Raw genomic sequence first — 19,352 nt, 5'->3', positions numbered from 1 at the left:
CATTTTGCCATGGTTGTCCAAGGCACTCAACTAACCTATTTATTCTTCCGCCGTTTGATAAACAATCTTTTAAATGTAGAAAAATAATTTTTCGCAGCTTCTCTTTGATATATATTGCAAACGTTGGTTTTATAAAAGGCATAATTGGATTTATATTTCCAGGACAATGTCGTGATTGCGAATAATTCAAGTACTCAAATGGAACTATGTTTTTGTCACAGACATTCTGAAAGGTGTAACAAGACATCATGGCGTGGATGTAGGGGAGTTCACCCACTTTAGCCATGGATTTGTGACAAACTATTTCTATTCCAAATGGTATATTTATAATTTTTGTGTTTACCTTTTAGTGCAAGTGTATTAATGTAATCCGCTTATGTGTTTTACGCATTGTACGTTTGTAATTGAGGATTGTTTAATGGTGTAACTACCGGTGTGAAACTCAATTCGTAAATGGTAGGTCCCCGCCGAGCTTTGCCGAGTCCCGAACCTCGGGTCGCCCACATCCATGGCGAGGGTAGGTTTTTGTCATTATTTTCAAGTTAAATTAATGAAAATATTAACATAATTTGTTGTAATACTTTCTATTAAACATTCCCAAATTATTTTTTAGCATGTTTGATCATGCTTTTCATGATTTCACGTGCATTTTTTGTCGCGACTGCTTTAAAATTATTTTATGGGCTGTAATGTTTATTCGGTGCTGCGTTTAGACTTTTAGACCAGAGATCTTGCTAGAGACAAAATCCAACAACCGAGAGATGTGTAGATGTCTAGATCTATTTTCCCTAAGCCCTGCACTTAACTATGCCTACATTATTTGTTGCCTATTTCAATTTGCTGAAATAACAATCAACAGCAACTATCTGTGTCATCTAATTAAAATGCAAATCAATGGCTTAAAAAGATTTAGGCCATTGGTCTTATAAAGTCAAAGGTTTACAGTAATTTTTTTTTCAATTTCTGTGTCAATGGTGGTGTGGGACTGATCGTTAGTTGCATGGGCACACTGACACACCAACCAAACGTTTTTAAAACTGTTAATATAACACAGCCCATTGCTTAATTAGTAGATTTAATTCACAGCTAGACTCACATTCATTTAGGTTAGATATTTATTTATTTATTATTAGGCCCTCATTGTCTACATTTAAAAATTTATTTTAGGCTAGTGATTAGGCCTAATAATATTAAACTTATTAAACCTATTTTATTTATTTAGGCCTAGATCTAGTTAAAATTTAGGCTAGCTTACCTAGATCCAGAACAGATCTAATTACTTTGGATCAATGCAGGGCACATACACCATAAAACAAGCTTAGGCAGGGCTGTGTGTATGCCTGTAGTAAGGCAGCTAGGCCACTTTGTAATTTATTTTTTTACTAGATCTAGATTTACTTTCATGAATTTAGATATAGATCTAGTTTTGGAGTCCAATAGAATTTTTCCTCCAGTGATAGTCATTATTAAACTATTGAACTGTTGGGGGTTTTCATAGCCAAGAAGACTTTTAAAAAGGCTCATGTTTGTTGGTAGCACACTAATGGATGATTGAGGATACTGATGTCCGATAATACTATAATAGACTCTTCCCAAAATAGAAGTGTTAGGTTGCTGGTAGCATTATAATCTCATGTATAGTTTTATGGTTAGAAATTTTTTAAAGAAGATTCTGTTATTGTGCCATTATTAACGTTATAAAAAATCCACCCAAACGATGTCTGGATTATATTTAAACTAATGCAGGTCCTTGCTCTAAGCTCTGATTGTTACTTTATTTGAAGTATTTTTTCTATTTACGGCAAAAAAATAGATGTCTAGAAAAGTACCGTAAGATGGTGGATATTGGTATCGAAACTTGCAATTCAAATGATTAAGTTTAAGGACGTTCTAGAGCAATAGTTGGGATGGCTTAGGGACTGGGCAAGTGTTGACATAGGCAAGTAATATATGTTAGCTATTTGCTAACAATTAAGCCGAGTAATGAAGGCATGCATATTGATATATTAATAGTATATTGTGTAGGAGTATTAAAACGTATGCAATTAAAAGAAGATATGAAATGAATTCCAAAAAAATAAAATAAAATACACAATAGAAATTTTCAGAGTTGTACTTAGACAACAGGTTATATGGTCGACTTACTATGTTAGTGTAATGCAATCATGTTAATGTTAATACCATAACAGCAATACAAATACAACAGTTTTACATGTTAAACATTTTAAAAAGCTGACTTGAAAACAAAATTAGCTAACCTTTCAGGGGCATTTATTGCAATTTCTCGCGTCTAACCTTGCCTTGCTTCCACACCTTATATGCTTTGTTTAAATCCACATCCTCTCCAGCATTTAGATATAATTTAATTCACATTAGACTCTCCAAATGTGTGTGCTTGCACTTTAATTCTGTTCATAAGACTAAAACCTCGCTCGCAATCAGCGCTGGATGGTTGAAAAGTACAGCATATTTCAATTAACTTTGCCAATGAGCTAAATTGTTCAACCTTTAAAGCAACTCCTGCGATTTCAGTTAGTGCATTTACTGAACCTGATTTGAGTTTTTCACTGATCTGAAATTCGAAGTCATTGTATTGCGTGATAATTGACTCTTCATTTGTTGTTTGTAACATGTCTTTGTACTTTACGCACAGTTCTTTCATCTCTTTGACGCCAAACTCAAATGCACAATTTTTTAAACCAGTATGATCAAAAGCTCACCAAAACTGCAGTTCATCTACTGTAAACCTTACATTTAAATGATCCATGATTCCCACGCTGTCCTGTGACAAATTCGTTGTCTTTGTTGGTTTTGTTAAAAGTACTAGCAGCACAGAACTTACACTTAAGTCCAATCGCATTGGAATATTCATAGATGCTTCCTGATTCAACTGAAACATTCTTAGAATCTGGCGTATTGGTTGTTACTTTAACTTTGAGCGATTCCAGTTTAAACGAATCTCTCGCTTTTCTTTTGCTGCATTGTTTTACCGCTTGTTACATTTCTCTTTTCAACATTTTCAAATAGCACACAGTATGTAAACTTTTATTCCTTATTTACCAAACCAGTCTGTGAACACTGAAACAGTTCGATCCAGGTGCACGTAATAATCCCAAGAATTGGATATATAGTATATAAATCCTTAAACCAAACAGAGCAAAAACACATCCACCTTTAGTAACGTAGAATTTGCATCTGACTTGGGTATATCGTCAAGGTATCATTATCAAGGAGGTGGGTGGGGGTTGGGAGATGGGGGAGGGCAGTGGCAATAGAAAAACATTGCATGGTCAGCTAGTAGCCACAATCCCTTTCAGGTATTAGGTGTCAGCTACGGTCAGTTTTGGGGTGAACCATTAAATCAAGCAGAGGGAGGGTCACCCAGACATCACATCGGAACCCGCCCCGCTCAATTTAGATTGAAGTCATTAACTAGACCTGTGGTATGACAACCGAGGTCACTCCCTCCCCCCAGTTAATGATACCCGTGCTTTCTGTTTATGCCCCAAAACACAAAGACTGTTCGTTGAACAAAACAGGCACTAAAATATGTCGCTTAGTTCAAGCCACCAATGGCCACCATTTTCTAGTGAATTAGGCTCGCCCGACGTTCTGATAATCTGCGCGGGATCAGAAAATGTCTGCGCTGCAAATTTGTAAGTGCTGCGCAGCTTCGAGGGAACACTGTTTGGGGTTCTGGAGATTTAACCCTTGGAATAAACATCCAGGTCTTCAACACACTAGTAAAACCTGTTCTATTATAAGCTAAGCAGCTGAGACATTGAGAGTAACTGCTACAAAAAAAAAGAAAATACAATTATTCATAAACTCATGCTTCAGAAAGATTCTAACACCACCATAAGAAATGAGATATTATAGCAACAGAGAAACCAGCTGCCAGCTGAAGAAGAGACCCCCCCCCCCCAGAGAAAATGGAGATGGATTGACCACACACTCATAAGCCTGTATCTAACATAACAAGGCCAGCCATTGCCTGTTAAAGAGGCTGGCCAAGGGTGACCTGGCAGAAGATACCCCAGAAAATTGGTTACTCCTGGGGACAGTTGGAGAGCCTAGCCCAGGACAGACATGCCTGGAAAGATCTTGTCAGTGGCCCATGTCCCAGGAGAGGCAACCTATTTGTAATCTAACATCCCGTTTTATAGTGACAAACACTTTTAAAAAAATCTCTACTACTAATAACAAATGCCCTATCCTGTTCATTGGAAGAGTCCAAAGGGATACAGTGAAAAATTGTCCGAAATGCTTATATAAGAATTCAAGCCTGTAATACCACAGGCTCCCAATGTATAAATCTCAACCCCCTAGAAGGGTTTTCTGGGTACACAAACTCACAAAGTTTTTGTTAGGTGTTGCGGGTCTCGTGGCTTTTATAATCAGAGGTCGTCACCTAGAATAAGTTAAGGAGTGTTTGTGTTATACTATTTAGAGAGTTCTGAGTACTCCTCTCTTTGCTATATTTGATTCTTAAAGACGACAATAAACAACATAAGCCCTATACCTGCTTAATCTAAATAGAACAATCTTTTTGTGAATTAGATTTGCATGCAAATGCAAACAATTAGCCTTGATAATTGATAGGTGGGAAAAGAACAGTAGAAAAAATAAAAATAAATAAAAATATTTTTATTTAAAACTGTTTCTTAAAAATGGTTTTTCTGGAAGTGACCATATATTGTAGGGATTGTTCATTTTTTTACGTAGAGCCGCTGCTTTGTATCTCAGGGCTGTGGCTAAAAGGTTCAAAATCTTTTTGGTTTAGTGATAGTAAGCTGTTATATCACATATATGATATATGTTTATGTCCTAAACTTAGTGAATACTACCACACAGTCCACAGCACTTGTGAGGATGCATTCATCTTTTTCCACTTTATGGCACTTTGTTCCCATTTATGTTCTACACACTGATATAAAATAAGATTTTCTTAAGAGATTATAAACAATGTAACAAAAACAAAATCTGTTAAATTTTTTTTTACATATTTATGTAAAATTTCGTTCCTATAGAGTTAGAAGATTGTTAAAGCTTTATAGTTACTGCTTTAAAAAATATTTCATTATTTAAATTTGTGTCTTATTTATTTAATCAAAATCTTATAGTTCCTTTAAGACTCTAGCACATATTATAGAAATCATAATTATGATACTTCTGTACTTTTGCCTACCCCTTATAAGTTAAAACTCCTTCATAACCCCCCCTTCCCCACCCACATTATAATCTATGAATCATCTAACACACACACTCACAATCATGATAATACATTGCTAGACCAAATTATGTTACCTGATACCATCTAACCATCTGATGTTTTATTTTTTTTTAATTGTTGCAAAAATAATTATATTGCGCTGTTCATGTTAATTGATATAACACTTGAATCAAATTTCATCCCAATCCTTTTTGTGTTTGTTGAGCGCTCAGAATCTTTGATTATTAACAAGATTTATTCTTAAAAGTTGTTTTTAAGAAATTTACCAATTTTCATTATTTAATAAATTAAAAAGAATGTAACAAAATAATCTATAGCCTCACATTTGCTCAAGCCCATCTAGTACTCGGTTAAGGAAGATGACCACCACTTTTTCTAAAAATATAAATAGGCCTATATCTCTACTGCACAGTGTGTACTATTTACTGGCTGCATATGATAATGTAAGTTTTAAATGGTCTATTTTCTTTTAACAGATGTACCTTTTTAATGTGAAGCGACCAGCGGTGGGCATTATATAAAGCCCACCGCAGGTACATAGTCACCAGGGGAGGTCTGCGTGGTCAAGGTAACAATAGACCGTGACCAATATCAAAGTGACCGGCATCTGGTCGATGGAAGGTAATGTACTTGATTCTCCTCCAACCATAGTTACATTTTCTTAAATCTTATATTAGGCACAACAAAAAAAAAGGATAATTGTGCTAAATTATTTTATTGCTAGCTTATCACTGGATATCATAACAGCTATGTAAAGACTTTAAAAACCAGGGAGAGATGTTAAAGTATGTAAACCCTGTAAATTAACTTTTATTTGAAAAGTTTTTTTTCATTTGCTTAAGTTCCACTTTTAAGTGTTAGTTCTAAATGAAGTTAACAGCGCATAAGATATTAGTAAAATTATTTCCGTTAAAACCCGACAGATAACTCTGAAAGACAGTTGTCTACCCCTAGTCTACATTTGGCATGAAGCACAGCTCAGCATGATCGGGCGATTACATCTAGCTAGTTGTCATTTCTTTTATTATTGAATTTGGTAATCTCTCTAATTAGATTTCAATGACTAATCTAATGTCTAATTAGATAAAAATATAGATTTTCATGCATTTGTCATAAGACAAAGACGAAGATGTCTTGAAAATTTGAATGAAATTGCTGCATTAGAAGTGGATCAAAAAAGAGTTACAAGATTTCCCTCAAACAAACAGACATTTCGAACTGAATAGAAGCTTGTAAAAAAAAAATGTGTAATTGAGAAGAAGATGCTGAAGTTCAGAATAAAACCTCAAGCTAAACCTTCATTTGACTGGCTCTAGAGTTGTTTTTTTTTAAGTTTGATATGTATCCATGTTTACTTATGTACAGTAGTCAAATACAAAAAATGATAAACATTTAATGGACAAAACTTTCATTTTGCTAGGTAGATGATTATATTTTGTGATATTATTAAGCATGTAAAATAAAAATAAATTACCATTAGGTAAGCAATGAGAAGTGTTTTTTACTTTTTAAAAGACAATGTTAGACTAAATTTTTTAATAATCATTTTGTAACTGTTTGCAGAAGATAAAAGAGTTTCACAAGAGAACAACACCTCTGGTGAATTGGAGAAATCAGCAACTGAGTATAAACCATACTTAAACCCAAACGTTGAATCTAACTTAAGCACAGTAGAAGGACCTTCAGTTTCTAAACTAGAACCTTTTAGCAAGTTTAACAGCGGATTAACCTCTAGAGATTCACCGTTAGTATCTGTACCATCACCATTTTGGAAACAGAAAAACAATTGTGATTCCGTAAATCAACTGACTGAAGATTCCAGCTCTAATTTATCCTTATCAAATTCAGACTCGTTTTCATATTCATCTAAAAACTTTTACACTAAACATAATGATCAAACACCATCATCTATTTGTAAAACTTCCCCGGCTAATTCATTAGTGAATGAGTTAGTTATATCATCATCATCACTGCACACTCAACTTTGCCATTACAATCGGAAATATGGACCTGGAGAAGGGAACTCATTTAATTTGGACAGTGCATCAAATTTAGGAGGCACTGACGAATTTGGTACATCTTATTTACTACCTCAAACATCAGGATTTTCAAGCAGTTCTGTCAGGGGACTGGTCACTGATTTAAAGCGAAGTAGGGGCAGGCCAAGGAAAGACGGATTAAATCCAGTAGCAAAAAGACCAAGGTAAAATTGCTGACTGCCATTTTATTCATTATGTGTAAAGTGTAAATACTTAATTTTGATTAAGATAATTGAAAAAAGTTAAATATTTCAAAATTGCAGACCATGCTTGTCCCGATTCTTTAGTTGTTAATGCAGCATGTTTATATATTATTTTTTAAAATTCACAGTACTCGAGTTTTAGATAGAACTGTTGGTCGTGGTCTGAGAAGGAGCGTAGGCAGAAGTATTGGTAGGAGTTTAGGGAGAGGAAGTAGAGGAGGCAGAAGGGGCAGATCACCCATTTCACATAGTTTGCCAGATAGAGAATCACAGAGACATTTTTTGCCACCATTGGATTTTGAACCAGTGAAGTCACCTTCGCGTACACCTGACATACTGCCTTCTGCTGGAATGGCAGACTTTTTAAAGCAGCCAACAAATGTTACCTCAGCATTAACTGCTGATGGCTCTAACAGTGGTAAGTTTGCTCACTTTCAATTACAAATGTTAATAGACCTCTAACTGTGTTCATGCTCGCAACTTGTATACTATAGGCTCCTACACGTCAAGAAAAAATAACTTTGTCATAAGCTCATTTTATCAGAACATTGCGGGGGGGGGGGGGGGGGGGGGGCGGCTTGTTGCAAGTGCTTGTTTTTTCTAGACGTGTATAGTATACATGTTACCTCAGCATTAACAGCTGATAAATTTGTCCTTTTTTAAACAAAAAAAAATTTAATAGCTTAATTTATTACAATCGGTTTTAGGGTTCTATTTTATTGTATAAAACATTTAATTGAGATTAAAGTTTTTCGTAATATGCCTGTGAACCTATTCTTTTGTTTTGAAGGAGAGGGATTATCTCCGATTCAGAGTGGATCTGGAAGTAATACCAATCAGGAGCCTGCTACTCCTGAAATGTGAGTATTTGTTCACATCCTAATTTCTTTATTAACATTTTCTAAAAGGTTGTTAATCAATATGTTAATTTTAGAATGCTTATATTAAAATAGGTTGATTTATACTTAAAATTTTTTAATGTTTGTTTCACATTCAGTTCTGAACACTTATGTTCTCTATGCAATTGTGGAGAGAGAAGCTTGTTGGGTCAGGGAGAAATTATGAGGTTTGACCCATCGTCAGAATTTGATGTTTTCAAATTACCTGAACCAAGGACAGTGCGTGATAATGATGATGTTGATCCAGGTGGAAAGAGCAAAGGGCCTCAGCCTTCAACATGGCGTCGTTGTAGGGGCTCCGTGAAGACAGGAAGGTAAATGTAAAACTAGGATATTTCTTTAATTAATGATAATTTTAATTTATAATACATATTATTGAATTCATTTTTACATGTAAACTTTGAAAATATTCTTGAAAGTATAGGTAATTCTTATTTTTTTGGTATGTTTACAGAGAGAGAAGCCGCTCTCCCAGACAAGGTCAAGGTGAAGAAGAATCAGTTGGTTGTCAAATAAATGACGAATTGGCTTTAGTTGGCTTTCATGACGATGTAGAAGTTTCACAGCTGTTTGAGCCAACAGGTACATGTGTAACTTTGAAGCTTGAGAAAACAAATTTAATTTACCATTCATGTCATTTTCATATCAGCCTAATAGAAATTACACTGAGAAGTTTAATTTATTAAAAAATGATTTCACTGTTGACACATGCACATTTTAATCTATTCCAATAGGTCATCTCTGGGCTCATCGCTGTTGTGCAATGTGGTCAGAAGGAGTGACCCTGGTCGATGTAGATAAAACAGTAACCTTTCAGGATGTAGATAAAACAGTTTATAATGCCCTTTCACAGGTGAATATTGCAAGCAATAATTCTATATATAAATGCAATTAGACAATATTTAACTTTAATTTTAAACTTATGTTGTTGTTTTCTAAAAATAATTTGTTTCTATGTGTTTCCCAGAGATGTTCACATTGTAGAAAATATGGAGCCACAATTGTGTGCTGTATACCTGAATGTGGGAAAAGATTTCATTTCCCGTGTGCCTCTGCTGGTGGATGCTTTCAGGTCAGTATGCTTTTAATTTTTTTATGCAGAAGTAACTTGGTTTATGTTCCCTTTTAATAAAAAAAAAATTAAATAACACATATTTCATTGTTTACAAATTATAATATAAAAAAGTATTACACCAATGAGAAACAAACAAACTTTCATTTCATCTTGAATTACTTTTATGTATTTAGTAACTTTGTAATCATGTAACATTTATATTTGCCAATCGTTAGTAAACACAATTTGCAAAATCTGAATTTTATTTTTATTTTGCAGGATTTGATAACCTTGTCCTTATTGTGCCCTGAACACATAGATCAGGCTGAAGCTATTGGTAAGTTTGAAAAACTTAAAAGCGTAAACAAATGTAAAAGTTGTACCATAAGAAAAAATATAAGAAAATATTCTAGCACTTATGATGATTTGAATATGGCTATTGTTATTGTAGTCTGGTTGTCATTTTGTAAAACTTTTTGCAGAAAATGGAAAAAATGTGTAAAAAAAATAAAAGGATTGAATTTTGTCAGATATTCATGGTGTCAATACGTAGTTTTTTAATTTGTGGACACTTTTTAATCATTTTTATAATGGTGTTTTAGTTTCTGTTTACACAAGATGTAAAATTAAAGTTAAACTTCAGTTAGTTTACAGTATTGTTTTTCAGTCTAATTTTTAATTTTTTATCTTGGCAACACAGCTGGTAATGCTGCAGCCTGCATACAGTGTAATGAGGTTGGAAGTTTAAAAGATCAGCTGTTTTGCACAACTTGTGGTTACCATTTCCATGGCAACTGCTTGTGTCCACCTGTTGATATGAAACCTATTGTACGAGCTGGTTGGCAGTGTCCTAATTGTAAAATATGCCAAACATGTCGGTAAGGGCGCTTGAGAATACTTAAAATTGTTGTAGTTAATTCTTTATTTTTTGTTCTTCAAGTGTTTTATTAGAGTTTATCTTATTTCAAGCATTTAAAATTGTGTAGTTATTTATACTAGTTTGTCCTAATTTAAACTATATTTAATGTGCTAACCTAATTTTAAGAAATATCCCTAAATTATAAAGTTACGGCGTTTGTGTTTTTTACAACTAGTATTAAAATTTGTTTCTTTGTACACTGATTATAAACTTATTTTTAACATATTGCCTATATTCATTATGTGTATTCATATTTTATGTGATTCCAGCACTGCAAGTGATGATAGTAAAATGTTAGTTTGTGATAAATGTGATAAAGGATACCACACTTTCTGCCTCAAACCAGCAATGACAACTATACCAAAAAACGGCTGGAAATGCATGGTATTTGAATAATTTTCACGTATTAAACAACAGATAATTTCCACATTTTAAACAACATAAACTTTATCAAGCATTAATATGTTTTAAAATAATTAAAAAACTATATTGGTTATCAAATGTTATTTTAGCTAGAGCTAAACACCTACACTGTTATTTTTATTGTTTGTTTACCCCAGAATTGTCGAATATGCACGGATTGTGGATCCAGAACACCTGGCAGTGGACCTTCCTCTCGCTGGCATCTTAACTATTCAGTTTGTGACTCCTGTTATCAGCAAAGAAACAAGGGTCTATGCTGTCCTCTATGTGGGAAAGCTTATAGACACTTTCATAATAATAAAACAATGCTTCCCTGCGTTAGATGTAAAAAGTAAGTATTGTTGGCTTAAATTTCATCCTTTTTTTTTATTTTTTCTTGGAGTTGTAAATATTTTATTTGTAATGTAATTACTTTAATAATTATTAAATCATTTAGTATTATAAAAATCTGACGATTCTATATCCACAAAATATAAATATCAATTTAAAATATGCTACTTTTCCTTGTGTAATCAACAACCTGTTGTAATCAAGCTGATTCTAGAATATTAAAATGTATAGGTTAAATGTTACCACAAGCTTGTGTGACTTATGTTTTTCTTAGCCTTGAGAGGGCATTGTTTTCTGCATTTAAACTTAGTACCCCAATCTATTATACCCAGCACCCCCTCCCACAACAATTAAGTGTCACAACCCACCCACTTCTCTCTTAGCTGTAGTATTGCCCACTTTGGGAACCTCTGGTTTATAGCCATGGCATATTCTTGCCATATTGCACTTGTATATTTTATAAAGTTTTGAATATTATTTATCATTCTGCTTTGATATTCATTTGTTTAAGATTTGTGCATATTGAGTGTGATCCTACTCTGAATCCTAATATGAGCAAGTTAAAAGATTTACCTCAGGACTATGTTTGCACTGTTTGTCGTGAGACGGATCCTGATACTGTGGTATGTTTTTTTTTTAAATTTAAAACTGTCTTGTGACAAGTTCTTAAAATTTTTAATCCTATTGATATTTATAAATAATAAATAAATGATCACCATCATGAATAGCAGCACATAACTTAGTCAAAGAAGCCAAAGTATCTATGAATAATTTTTTAATATGAATGCTAAAAGCTATAATTCAACAAGATGTGAATTCTGGCAATTTTTTTCATGAAGATCTGGCAAAACATCAATAAATTTAGGTTTTCAAAAGATAAGAAGTGGTAGATTAAACCAAGCAGTCAAGAAACTCAATTTTTTGTTGTTGCTGGAACCCTTTCTCTCTCTCTCTCTCTCTCTCTCTCTCTCTCTCTCTCTCTCTCTCTCTCTCTCTCTCTCTCTCTCTCTCTCTTCCCCCCCCCCCCCCCCCCCCCCCCCCACACACACATGAAATTTATTAAGATGTGTTTTATAAAATCAAAACCTTTAATTATATTTGTAGATGGATATTGATTTACAAAATCCAACTCTTCATCAAATTGCATCTGAAGAGTCTATGGAAAGCTTTATGAGTAAGTGTAAACACTACAGCAACATTTTAGTATCTTATAGTAATAATATAGTGTTTAATTAGTAAATAAACAGTTTTAATTCCAAATACTGTTTTGCTTATTTAATTTGGTATCAGTTCTGCTATTATTAACGAGTTATATCAATCTCTTCTACCAGCTGACGACACTGTTCTTAAGGATGACCCAATGTTGACAGATGCAGCTATCTCTGGTGCTAGTGCCAGTGGTATACACAGCAGTGAAATTCTCACAGCATCGAGCTCTCAAGAATCTCTGTTTTTGTACGATGATTCCAGTTCTAGTTTTGATATTGAGACCACTTCAGAAAAGGTAATTGGCATAATAAGACTAGTTCGTTTTAATAATGTATTATAATCTTTGAAAAAGAATTAAACTTTTTTAAATCAGGAAATTACTTAATTCAGATACATAAGACTAATTCTAATAGCTTAAAGTTTGATACAATTTAAAAAACTTACATTCAAAACTTACTAATAGACACTTCTGTTGTGAAAAATTTTTTGAAGCTCATGAATAAATGTTTGATATTTTCTACCAGGGGATTTTATCACCTATTTCAAGACGAAATTCATTTGAATTTTCAAAGAAAAGCCGTCAAAAGGTCAGTTATTTTCTTTATTAAGAAAACAGGAGGTAAATAAAGTATAATCTGTCCTATTAAGACATGTTTTAAATAATTTAATCATGTAATTTATGGTAATGCATTAAATTCTAATTAATAAATTATGCAACATACTTATAATTGTAACCTGAAAAATAATGGGTTTTTAAATTTCTGTTATTTTAAAGTTTACATTTATTTGTGTGTAATTTTTTATACAAGTAAACATTATACTCTCATTGGATTAAAGAAAAATCAATGTATTATTTCAGAGTAAGCATGGTTCAGAAAAGCATCATCATCGGCAACAGCAGCAGCATCAACTACAGCCACCACCACCTCAGCAGCCAAGTTTAACTGAAAAAAGACGAGGTCCAAAAATCAAAGTGAAAATTGGTGGACAAATTATTAGTCAAATCTCTATTGAGGCCAGTAGTGTGAGTATTTCATTAACACTTATGTGAAAAAAATGAATTCTTTTTTACAAGTAAGATACTAAAAATATTGTGTAAAGTCTGTTTTAGTATAAGTACACTATTATATATATATAATTTTCCATAAAACTAATCATTTTATCAGATTCTTTCGTAATTCTTTCATGCGTTCAGCCCCAGTCAGTATTCACTGTAAGCTCTCCTGCTTATTCTGCTCAATCTATGGATGGACAAAGTGAAGAAAAAGAAAAGGAAAAAGACAAAGATGATGACGATGATGATGGAGATGATCATCCGTCTACTCTTATTCTAGCAGATTCATCTGACATGTTTATTATGGATCAGGTATGCCAAAAGAATTTTTGAGTTTTATTAGGTTTTAAGCAACAATATTTTAAAGAAAAGTTATTTTAGCCTGTTTATAGTTTAATTTTTTTATTTAAAATCTTACTGAAAAACAGTGCCATAGTGGGATATTCTGCCAATATTATTTCTGTCTCTTTCGCGTCAATGTACTATTTGTAAAATATATGAACGTTTTTAATACTTCTTTCTATTAGGATATGTGTAAAGCTTGTGGATCCTTTGGTAAAGGGGAAGAATCAAAGATGATTGTTTGTACTCAATGTGGCCAGTGTTATCACCCCTATTGTGTTTCTGTGACAGTAAGTTTTTTATTTTATTACAAACTTCTTTTGGAATTTTTAAAGACTGTGACCAATCAGTCATCATGTTGTTTCTTTGATATTAAATAGTATTTTATTACAAGAGATGTGTTAATGTAAAAAAAAAAAATAATTTATCAATAGGTAACCAAAGTGATGCTTCAGAAAGGCTGGCGCTGCTTAGATTGTACAGTTTGTGAGGGATGTGGAGGGCCTTATGATGAAGGTCGCCTGCTCCTGTGTGATGACTGTGATATCAGCTACCATACCTATTGTCTCGATCCCCCTCTAGAAACAGTACCCAAGGGGAACTGGAAATGCAAATGGCAAGTTTTTTTTTTTTATTTCCAGTAACATGAATTTTAAAAAATGTATTCTAAATTCAAAAGGTTTATTGATAAATCAAATACCTTCTTGTGTAAGGGTAGTGATAATTTAAGTTTAAAAAGGACCTATCCTAAAAAATTGTATACTAATTTCTGGCTGTGTTAATTTTGTCATGCTCGTCATTATTTTTTCCTCATGCCTGTTACTTTGTCCCTCCGGGGTGTAGGTGTGTCCAGTGTGTAAACTGCGGCACTACTTCCCCTGGGTTTGCTTGTCAGTGGATGAACAACTACACACAGTGTGGGCCCTGCCACAGCAAGATGTTCTGTCCAGTGTGTTTAGACAGCTACCTCATAGACCAGCTCATCATTCAGTGTCAACAATGTGATAGGTATTACATTTTATATATCTTTTTTAACAATTTATTCAACTAAATTATTGATGGGCCATATAAAAATTATTAATATACAAAATGATTAGTGGAATTGATTTTGGTTAGAAAATTATCAAAGCTCTTTTTTTTAAAGTAATTTTTGTTTTAAAAATTACTTAAAATTGTCTATTCAAAACTTGTTAGCATTTATTATTCTTTCAATTAGCATTTGCTATTTTCATTTGTAATTTTCATTTGTAGATGGTTACATTGTGAATGTGATGGATTAAGTGGTGAAGAAGATGCAGAAATAGCTGCGGACTATGGGTACCACTGTTACTTCTGTAGACCAAAAACTGGAAAAGATGGCCCATGTAAGACTTTTAATTCATTTTTATTATAGAAATCTTTTGTTACAAATTCAAACATTTCCTTCTGTAACCCAAGCAAGATTGTTTAAAAAATTTGTGTTTTTTTTCTTTAGTGCCGCCACCTCCACCACCGCCATCTCCTCCTAAAGAAGAACGTGCCCCAACACCGCCAGCTCTTTCATATACTCAACCAACTCCTGAACCACCTCGCCAGTTTTTTGTTGATGGTGTTTACTTGTTTGCAAGTGGACTTCACCAAATTAAACAACGGCTGCAGGTGACAAATCCTAAGAAGTTCAAACAACCGCCTAGGAGAACTTCACGTAAGAGAAATGTTTTGCTTATATATTTGATAGAATAATCTTAAAATTATTTTTACTTATTGCTAATAAGTTGATAATTTTTTAACTTTCCAGAAAGTTTTATTTATGATTACCTACTTATGTTAAAAAATACTATTCATCATCATCTTTTCCCTTTTGTGCCCAAGACACATGGGACAGATAAAGTAGAGTACATCTGTTTCAATGACCTTGGCATATAATCGGATTATGTGGTCAGCACTATGCCTAGCCGCCTTTGTTTCCCTAACGTGAGTCAGGTACCCATAAGAGCTAGGTGGACTCAGAGACATCCTGTAGTTTTGAGTCTAAATATGATCCAAAGTTGAGACCTTCCGGCTACCTGTCAAACGTTACCATCCCCAAGAAAAAAGAAAAAATACCATTAATTCTGTAAAAATTTATAACTGTTAATGCATGACTGAAATTTTTAAATGCAATTGTTTTATTTTTTTTATTTTTCTGCATAGTTCAACTGTGTGTTTCAGAACTAGAAGACCCAGAGGATGCTCCATCAGTTTCTGGTACCTCGGGAGAAGTGATGGACCAAGCAGCTCAAGATGAAGTAGGAGAGGATGGAGTTAAGAAACGAAAACCCAGAAGAGTTTTTGGTTTAGGTAAATTTAAACAAACATTTTTTTTTTAAATAAAAATTCATGGGCTAAATAAATATTATAGTTATAAAGTTTTTGTACTCATAATGTTGTGTTATCCTAGGTGTTGGAGGTTTTATTGTGCGTCAGAGATCAAGACAATGGCTGGCAAAGCGACAGGCCTCATATGAAGAACAAGATGACCCAGAGAAGGGTATGTTTACAGTACACATTTTCACATGCTGAAACATTTATTTTATCATAGCTTAGCAAATATACCAATAATAATTTTTACGGAAACTTAAAATACTATTTATTGCTGATTTTGAAGTAATAAAATGTCTTTAAAACTTAAACCAATGCTTGATATAAAATTTCTAATACAATTTTTTAAACTTACAGCTGCTGAGCAAGCAGGTGAAAAAGCAGATAAACCAAAACGCAGAAGGAAAGTGAAAAAATCTAAATTAGAGGAAGCTTTTCCTTTCTACATGCAGGTAAGCCTGTCTATAATAACTTTTTAACGGAACTAAACAATATATCTGATTTTTAACTTGTAGAGATTTGTTTTACTGAAATTGATTTATAAATTCCCATATTATTCTAATTATTATTTTTCAAAATATCCTTACAGGAAGCTTTTTTTGGGAAAGGTGTATTGGATCAAACTAAAGAATCTACTAAAGGGCTTTTAAAGACAGAATCTGATTCGGACCAAGAAAGACTCAGTCCTGTGAAAATGTTACCTGTTGCAGGTAAGAGAGGTTTTAATCAATTAAATTTCTTCATTAAATTTTTTAAACAGGTTGTATTATTAAATAGTTATTTTAATACAAATTAAATTAAATGGCCTTCTCATTGAGTCTTGAAGAAAAATAATATATCTTCAATAATAGTTTCCATGTTTTTGCATACTAAATATAAAGATGTTTAATGTATAATACCTTACTTTTTTCAGACGTGCCTAGTGTGAAACCAATTAGTGGAGATATTGAACCTGCCACTGTTCCAGGCACATCTTCCACCTCCCTACCTCGACGTGACACTTCCATATCTGGCTCTGAACACAGTGAAGATATTTCTGGTTTAGGTAAATTGTTAAGCTTTTAACAGCTTTTTTTCCTCAACAACTACCTTAGTCATCTCAGTGATTTTTAACATTTTTTACTAATGCTAATTTAAAATTTAAAAAATTGTAAAAAAAAATTCATTGTTTTTATAAAAATCATGTTCATTTGTTTTATTTTTTTAATTTGCAGATGATATTTTACATGATTTCCCAGAAGATGAAGATATTTTAAGTCTTTTACGGGACGAATTAAAGGATGAAGGTGAGTGTCAATTAACAATTGATGTGTTTAATTTACTGCTGTCGTTTCAGAAGTTATTATAACCTAAATCAGTACCAATAATGTGAAACATATGCAGGGGAGACACTTCTCCGGGATATCCCGGATTTCCGGATTCGACAACCATATTTTTTTCCCTTTCTGAATTCACAAGATTTGAATTTGAAAATTTCCGGGTTTGCAGTTTTTAAAAAAATTAGGATCGTTTTAAGTTTGAAAATTGTTTCATGGTAAAAATCGTTTTTATCGTCGAGACTCCCGCTTATGGCCCTTTCCACCTTTTGTGCATGCGTCGACGGTACATATCCACTTCTGTATAAACCTAGAGTTAACATTGTTACTGTTAACATTGTTACGGCGTCACTTTCGTGGCCTTTGTCTACCTAACATCAGCAGACGTTTCGGTCACTGCGACCTTAGATTTCTTCTAGGTCTATCCTAACTTACCGTGACCTCGCAGTATAGTATAGTGGTGGATCTAGACTCTAACTATTAACCAACAAGATTTCCTAATACCACTAGGCCTATTTATTACGTTCATGAAATAAAACAAATAGCAAATGACGTCACAGACAATCTCACGCGTGCGCCATGGACCAAATACATATCGACTGTATCAGATGGGTGAGGCTGTAGACGGAACTTTTTGATGTCATTCGTTGTGTGGCTGTCTGGCTATTTATGACGATATGGGGTTGGGGGTAAAATTCGCATTATTTACGTGACGTCATCAATGGGCTACCGCTAGGCTGTGTAATAAAAATCACTAAATCTTACCATTACTAGCTCACTAGCATCGCCGATCATCTTCTTTTATTTAAAAAAAAAAACGGAAAGATTTTGCGCCAATCTAAAAAAATTAATTTTGTATTTGATAGTACCAAAAGAAAAGAAAAACGTTTAAGAGACTGTTTTATGTATGAAACAACTGTGCTGTTTTCACTCAACTTTACGGACACTTCTTACCACCTCTTACTTGCTTCTTCAAGGTCGCGCTGACCGAAAGACCTCCGACAAAAGACCACGCGAGCACAGTCGTGTCTTAGGGTCAAGGCAGTTCTACAAGCCCTGTTTAATTATTTATGGGGTAGGCCTAGAGATGGGTCTAACATTGTAAACTAATTTTGTTGTATGCACAATCCTTTAAATATTAATTTTCATTTGAAGCTTGTTACAAAGAAAATAAATCCATGTTAAATGAATGTAAATTGAACTTGATATGAAACAAATTAATGAAATAATAGTCTTTTATTTTGAAATTCCGCGCAAAATTAAGTTTCATGGTTTTAAAAATTTCAATTTTTAGTTTCAGGATTGGTAAAATTTTGGGATTGATTTTCAGGTTTCACTTAAAAAATGAGTGGCACCCCTGCATATTTCTAGATCAAATATCTAGATCTCTAATTGAAATATAAAACTTTAAAATGCCACATGAAGTATAGACATAAATTTTAATATAAAAAAAAAATCTCTTATCATTTGCAGTTGTTCCACTTGGTGGGATGGAGACTGTTACTAGTAAAGATCCAGGGGCCAGCAAATCCAGTGAACTCCCTGATAATATTGCAAATATGTTGGATAAAGATTTAGATGTGGAACATATTATTTCTGAAGGTATGCCTAAAAAAAATTCTCCTAACCAATTATGATTTTTACACCAAAAGTGTTTGATGAATGGTCACTGAGTCAACAACAAATTAAAATATTTTAAACATTTTCTTTCAGGGCTAGTTCACTTTGACAGTAAAACAGTGGAGGATATTTTTTCTAATGTTCTGTCAAATCAACCTGGAGATTCTAACTCTCATCCTGGCAAGTTAACCCTTTTATCCATTGGAGATTTAAAAAAAAAAAAAAATTCCAGAATTTTTAAAGTTTAGACATTTATTTTAGTTAAGAATGTAGGCTATATGATTAAAGAAGCTCATTAATTACAATTTTATTTAATCTATTTTAGTAAAAAATATCAATTTCACTCTGAACAAATTTAATATTATTCATTT

At 33.2% G+C, this 19,352-nt stretch overlaps 1 protein-coding gene across 11 annotated transcripts in view; it reads left to right on the top strand.

Annotated features, from left to right (window-relative positions):
• Positions 1 to 241: 241 nt before the first annotated feature.
• LOC131940153 (histone-lysine N-methyltransferase 2C) overlaps positions 242 to 19,352 on the top strand; it is a 63,561-nt gene continuing 44,450 nt past the window's right edge. For 9 of the 11 annotated variants that reach the window (XM_059298763.1, XM_059298762.1, XM_059298758.1 and 6 more), the window contains exons 1-32: positions 242 to 318; positions 5,710 to 5,854; positions 6,797 to 7,436; positions 7,604 to 7,893; positions 8,266 to 8,335; positions 8,473 to 8,688; positions 8,829 to 8,956; positions 9,109 to 9,227; positions 9,342 to 9,446; positions 9,708 to 9,765; positions 10,129 to 10,306; positions 10,617 to 10,731; positions 10,908 to 11,101; positions 11,612 to 11,723; positions 12,205 to 12,274; positions 12,432 to 12,604; positions 12,834 to 12,896; positions 13,169 to 13,333; positions 13,505 to 13,675; positions 13,891 to 13,995; positions 14,140 to 14,321; positions 14,549 to 14,713; positions 14,957 to 15,069; positions 15,180 to 15,389; positions 15,878 to 16,024; positions 16,125 to 16,214; positions 16,403 to 16,497; positions 16,635 to 16,755; positions 16,959 to 17,090; positions 17,260 to 17,331; positions 18,835 to 18,963; positions 19,075 to 19,161. In XM_059298763.1, coding sequence (XP_059154746.1) covers positions 5,848 to 5,854; positions 6,797 to 7,436; positions 7,604 to 7,893; positions 8,266 to 8,335; positions 8,473 to 8,688; positions 8,829 to 8,956; positions 9,109 to 9,227; positions 9,342 to 9,446; positions 9,708 to 9,765; positions 10,129 to 10,306; positions 10,617 to 10,731; positions 10,908 to 11,101; positions 11,612 to 11,723; positions 12,205 to 12,274; positions 12,432 to 12,604; positions 12,834 to 12,896; positions 13,169 to 13,333; positions 13,505 to 13,675; positions 13,891 to 13,995; positions 14,140 to 14,321; positions 14,549 to 14,713; positions 14,957 to 15,069; positions 15,180 to 15,389; positions 15,878 to 16,024; positions 16,125 to 16,214; positions 16,403 to 16,497; positions 16,635 to 16,755; positions 16,959 to 17,090; positions 17,260 to 17,331; positions 18,835 to 18,963; positions 19,075 to 19,161 — 4,522 coding nt within the window. In that variant the 5' untranslated portion in view covers positions 242 to 318; positions 5,710 to 5,847. Of the gene's footprint in view, positions 319 to 501; positions 518 to 5,709; positions 5,855 to 6,796; positions 7,437 to 7,603; positions 7,894 to 8,265; positions 8,336 to 8,472; positions 8,689 to 8,828; positions 8,957 to 9,108; positions 9,228 to 9,341; positions 9,447 to 9,707; positions 9,766 to 10,128; positions 10,307 to 10,616; positions 10,732 to 10,907; positions 11,102 to 11,611; positions 11,724 to 12,204; positions 12,275 to 12,431; positions 12,605 to 12,833; positions 12,897 to 13,168; positions 13,334 to 13,504; positions 13,676 to 13,890; positions 13,996 to 14,139; positions 14,322 to 14,548; positions 14,714 to 14,956; positions 15,070 to 15,179; positions 15,390 to 15,877; positions 16,025 to 16,124; positions 16,215 to 16,402; positions 16,498 to 16,634; positions 16,756 to 16,958; positions 17,091 to 17,259; positions 17,332 to 18,834; positions 18,964 to 19,074; positions 19,162 to 19,352 lie in introns of those variants that run through there. The other 2 variants (XM_059298761.1, XM_059298755.1) reach the window with 2 other exon arrangements.

This window comes from Physella acuta, unplaced genomic scaffold (assembly GCF_028476545.2).
Source record: "Physella acuta isolate Inbredline_101_S28 unplaced genomic scaffold, ASM2847654v3 ptg000309l, whole genome shotgun sequence".
In the NCBI taxonomy this organism is placed as follows: domain Eukaryota; kingdom Metazoa; phylum Mollusca; class Gastropoda; family Physidae; genus Physella; species Physella acuta.
This window is presented reverse-complemented; position numbering and strand designations above follow the sequence as displayed.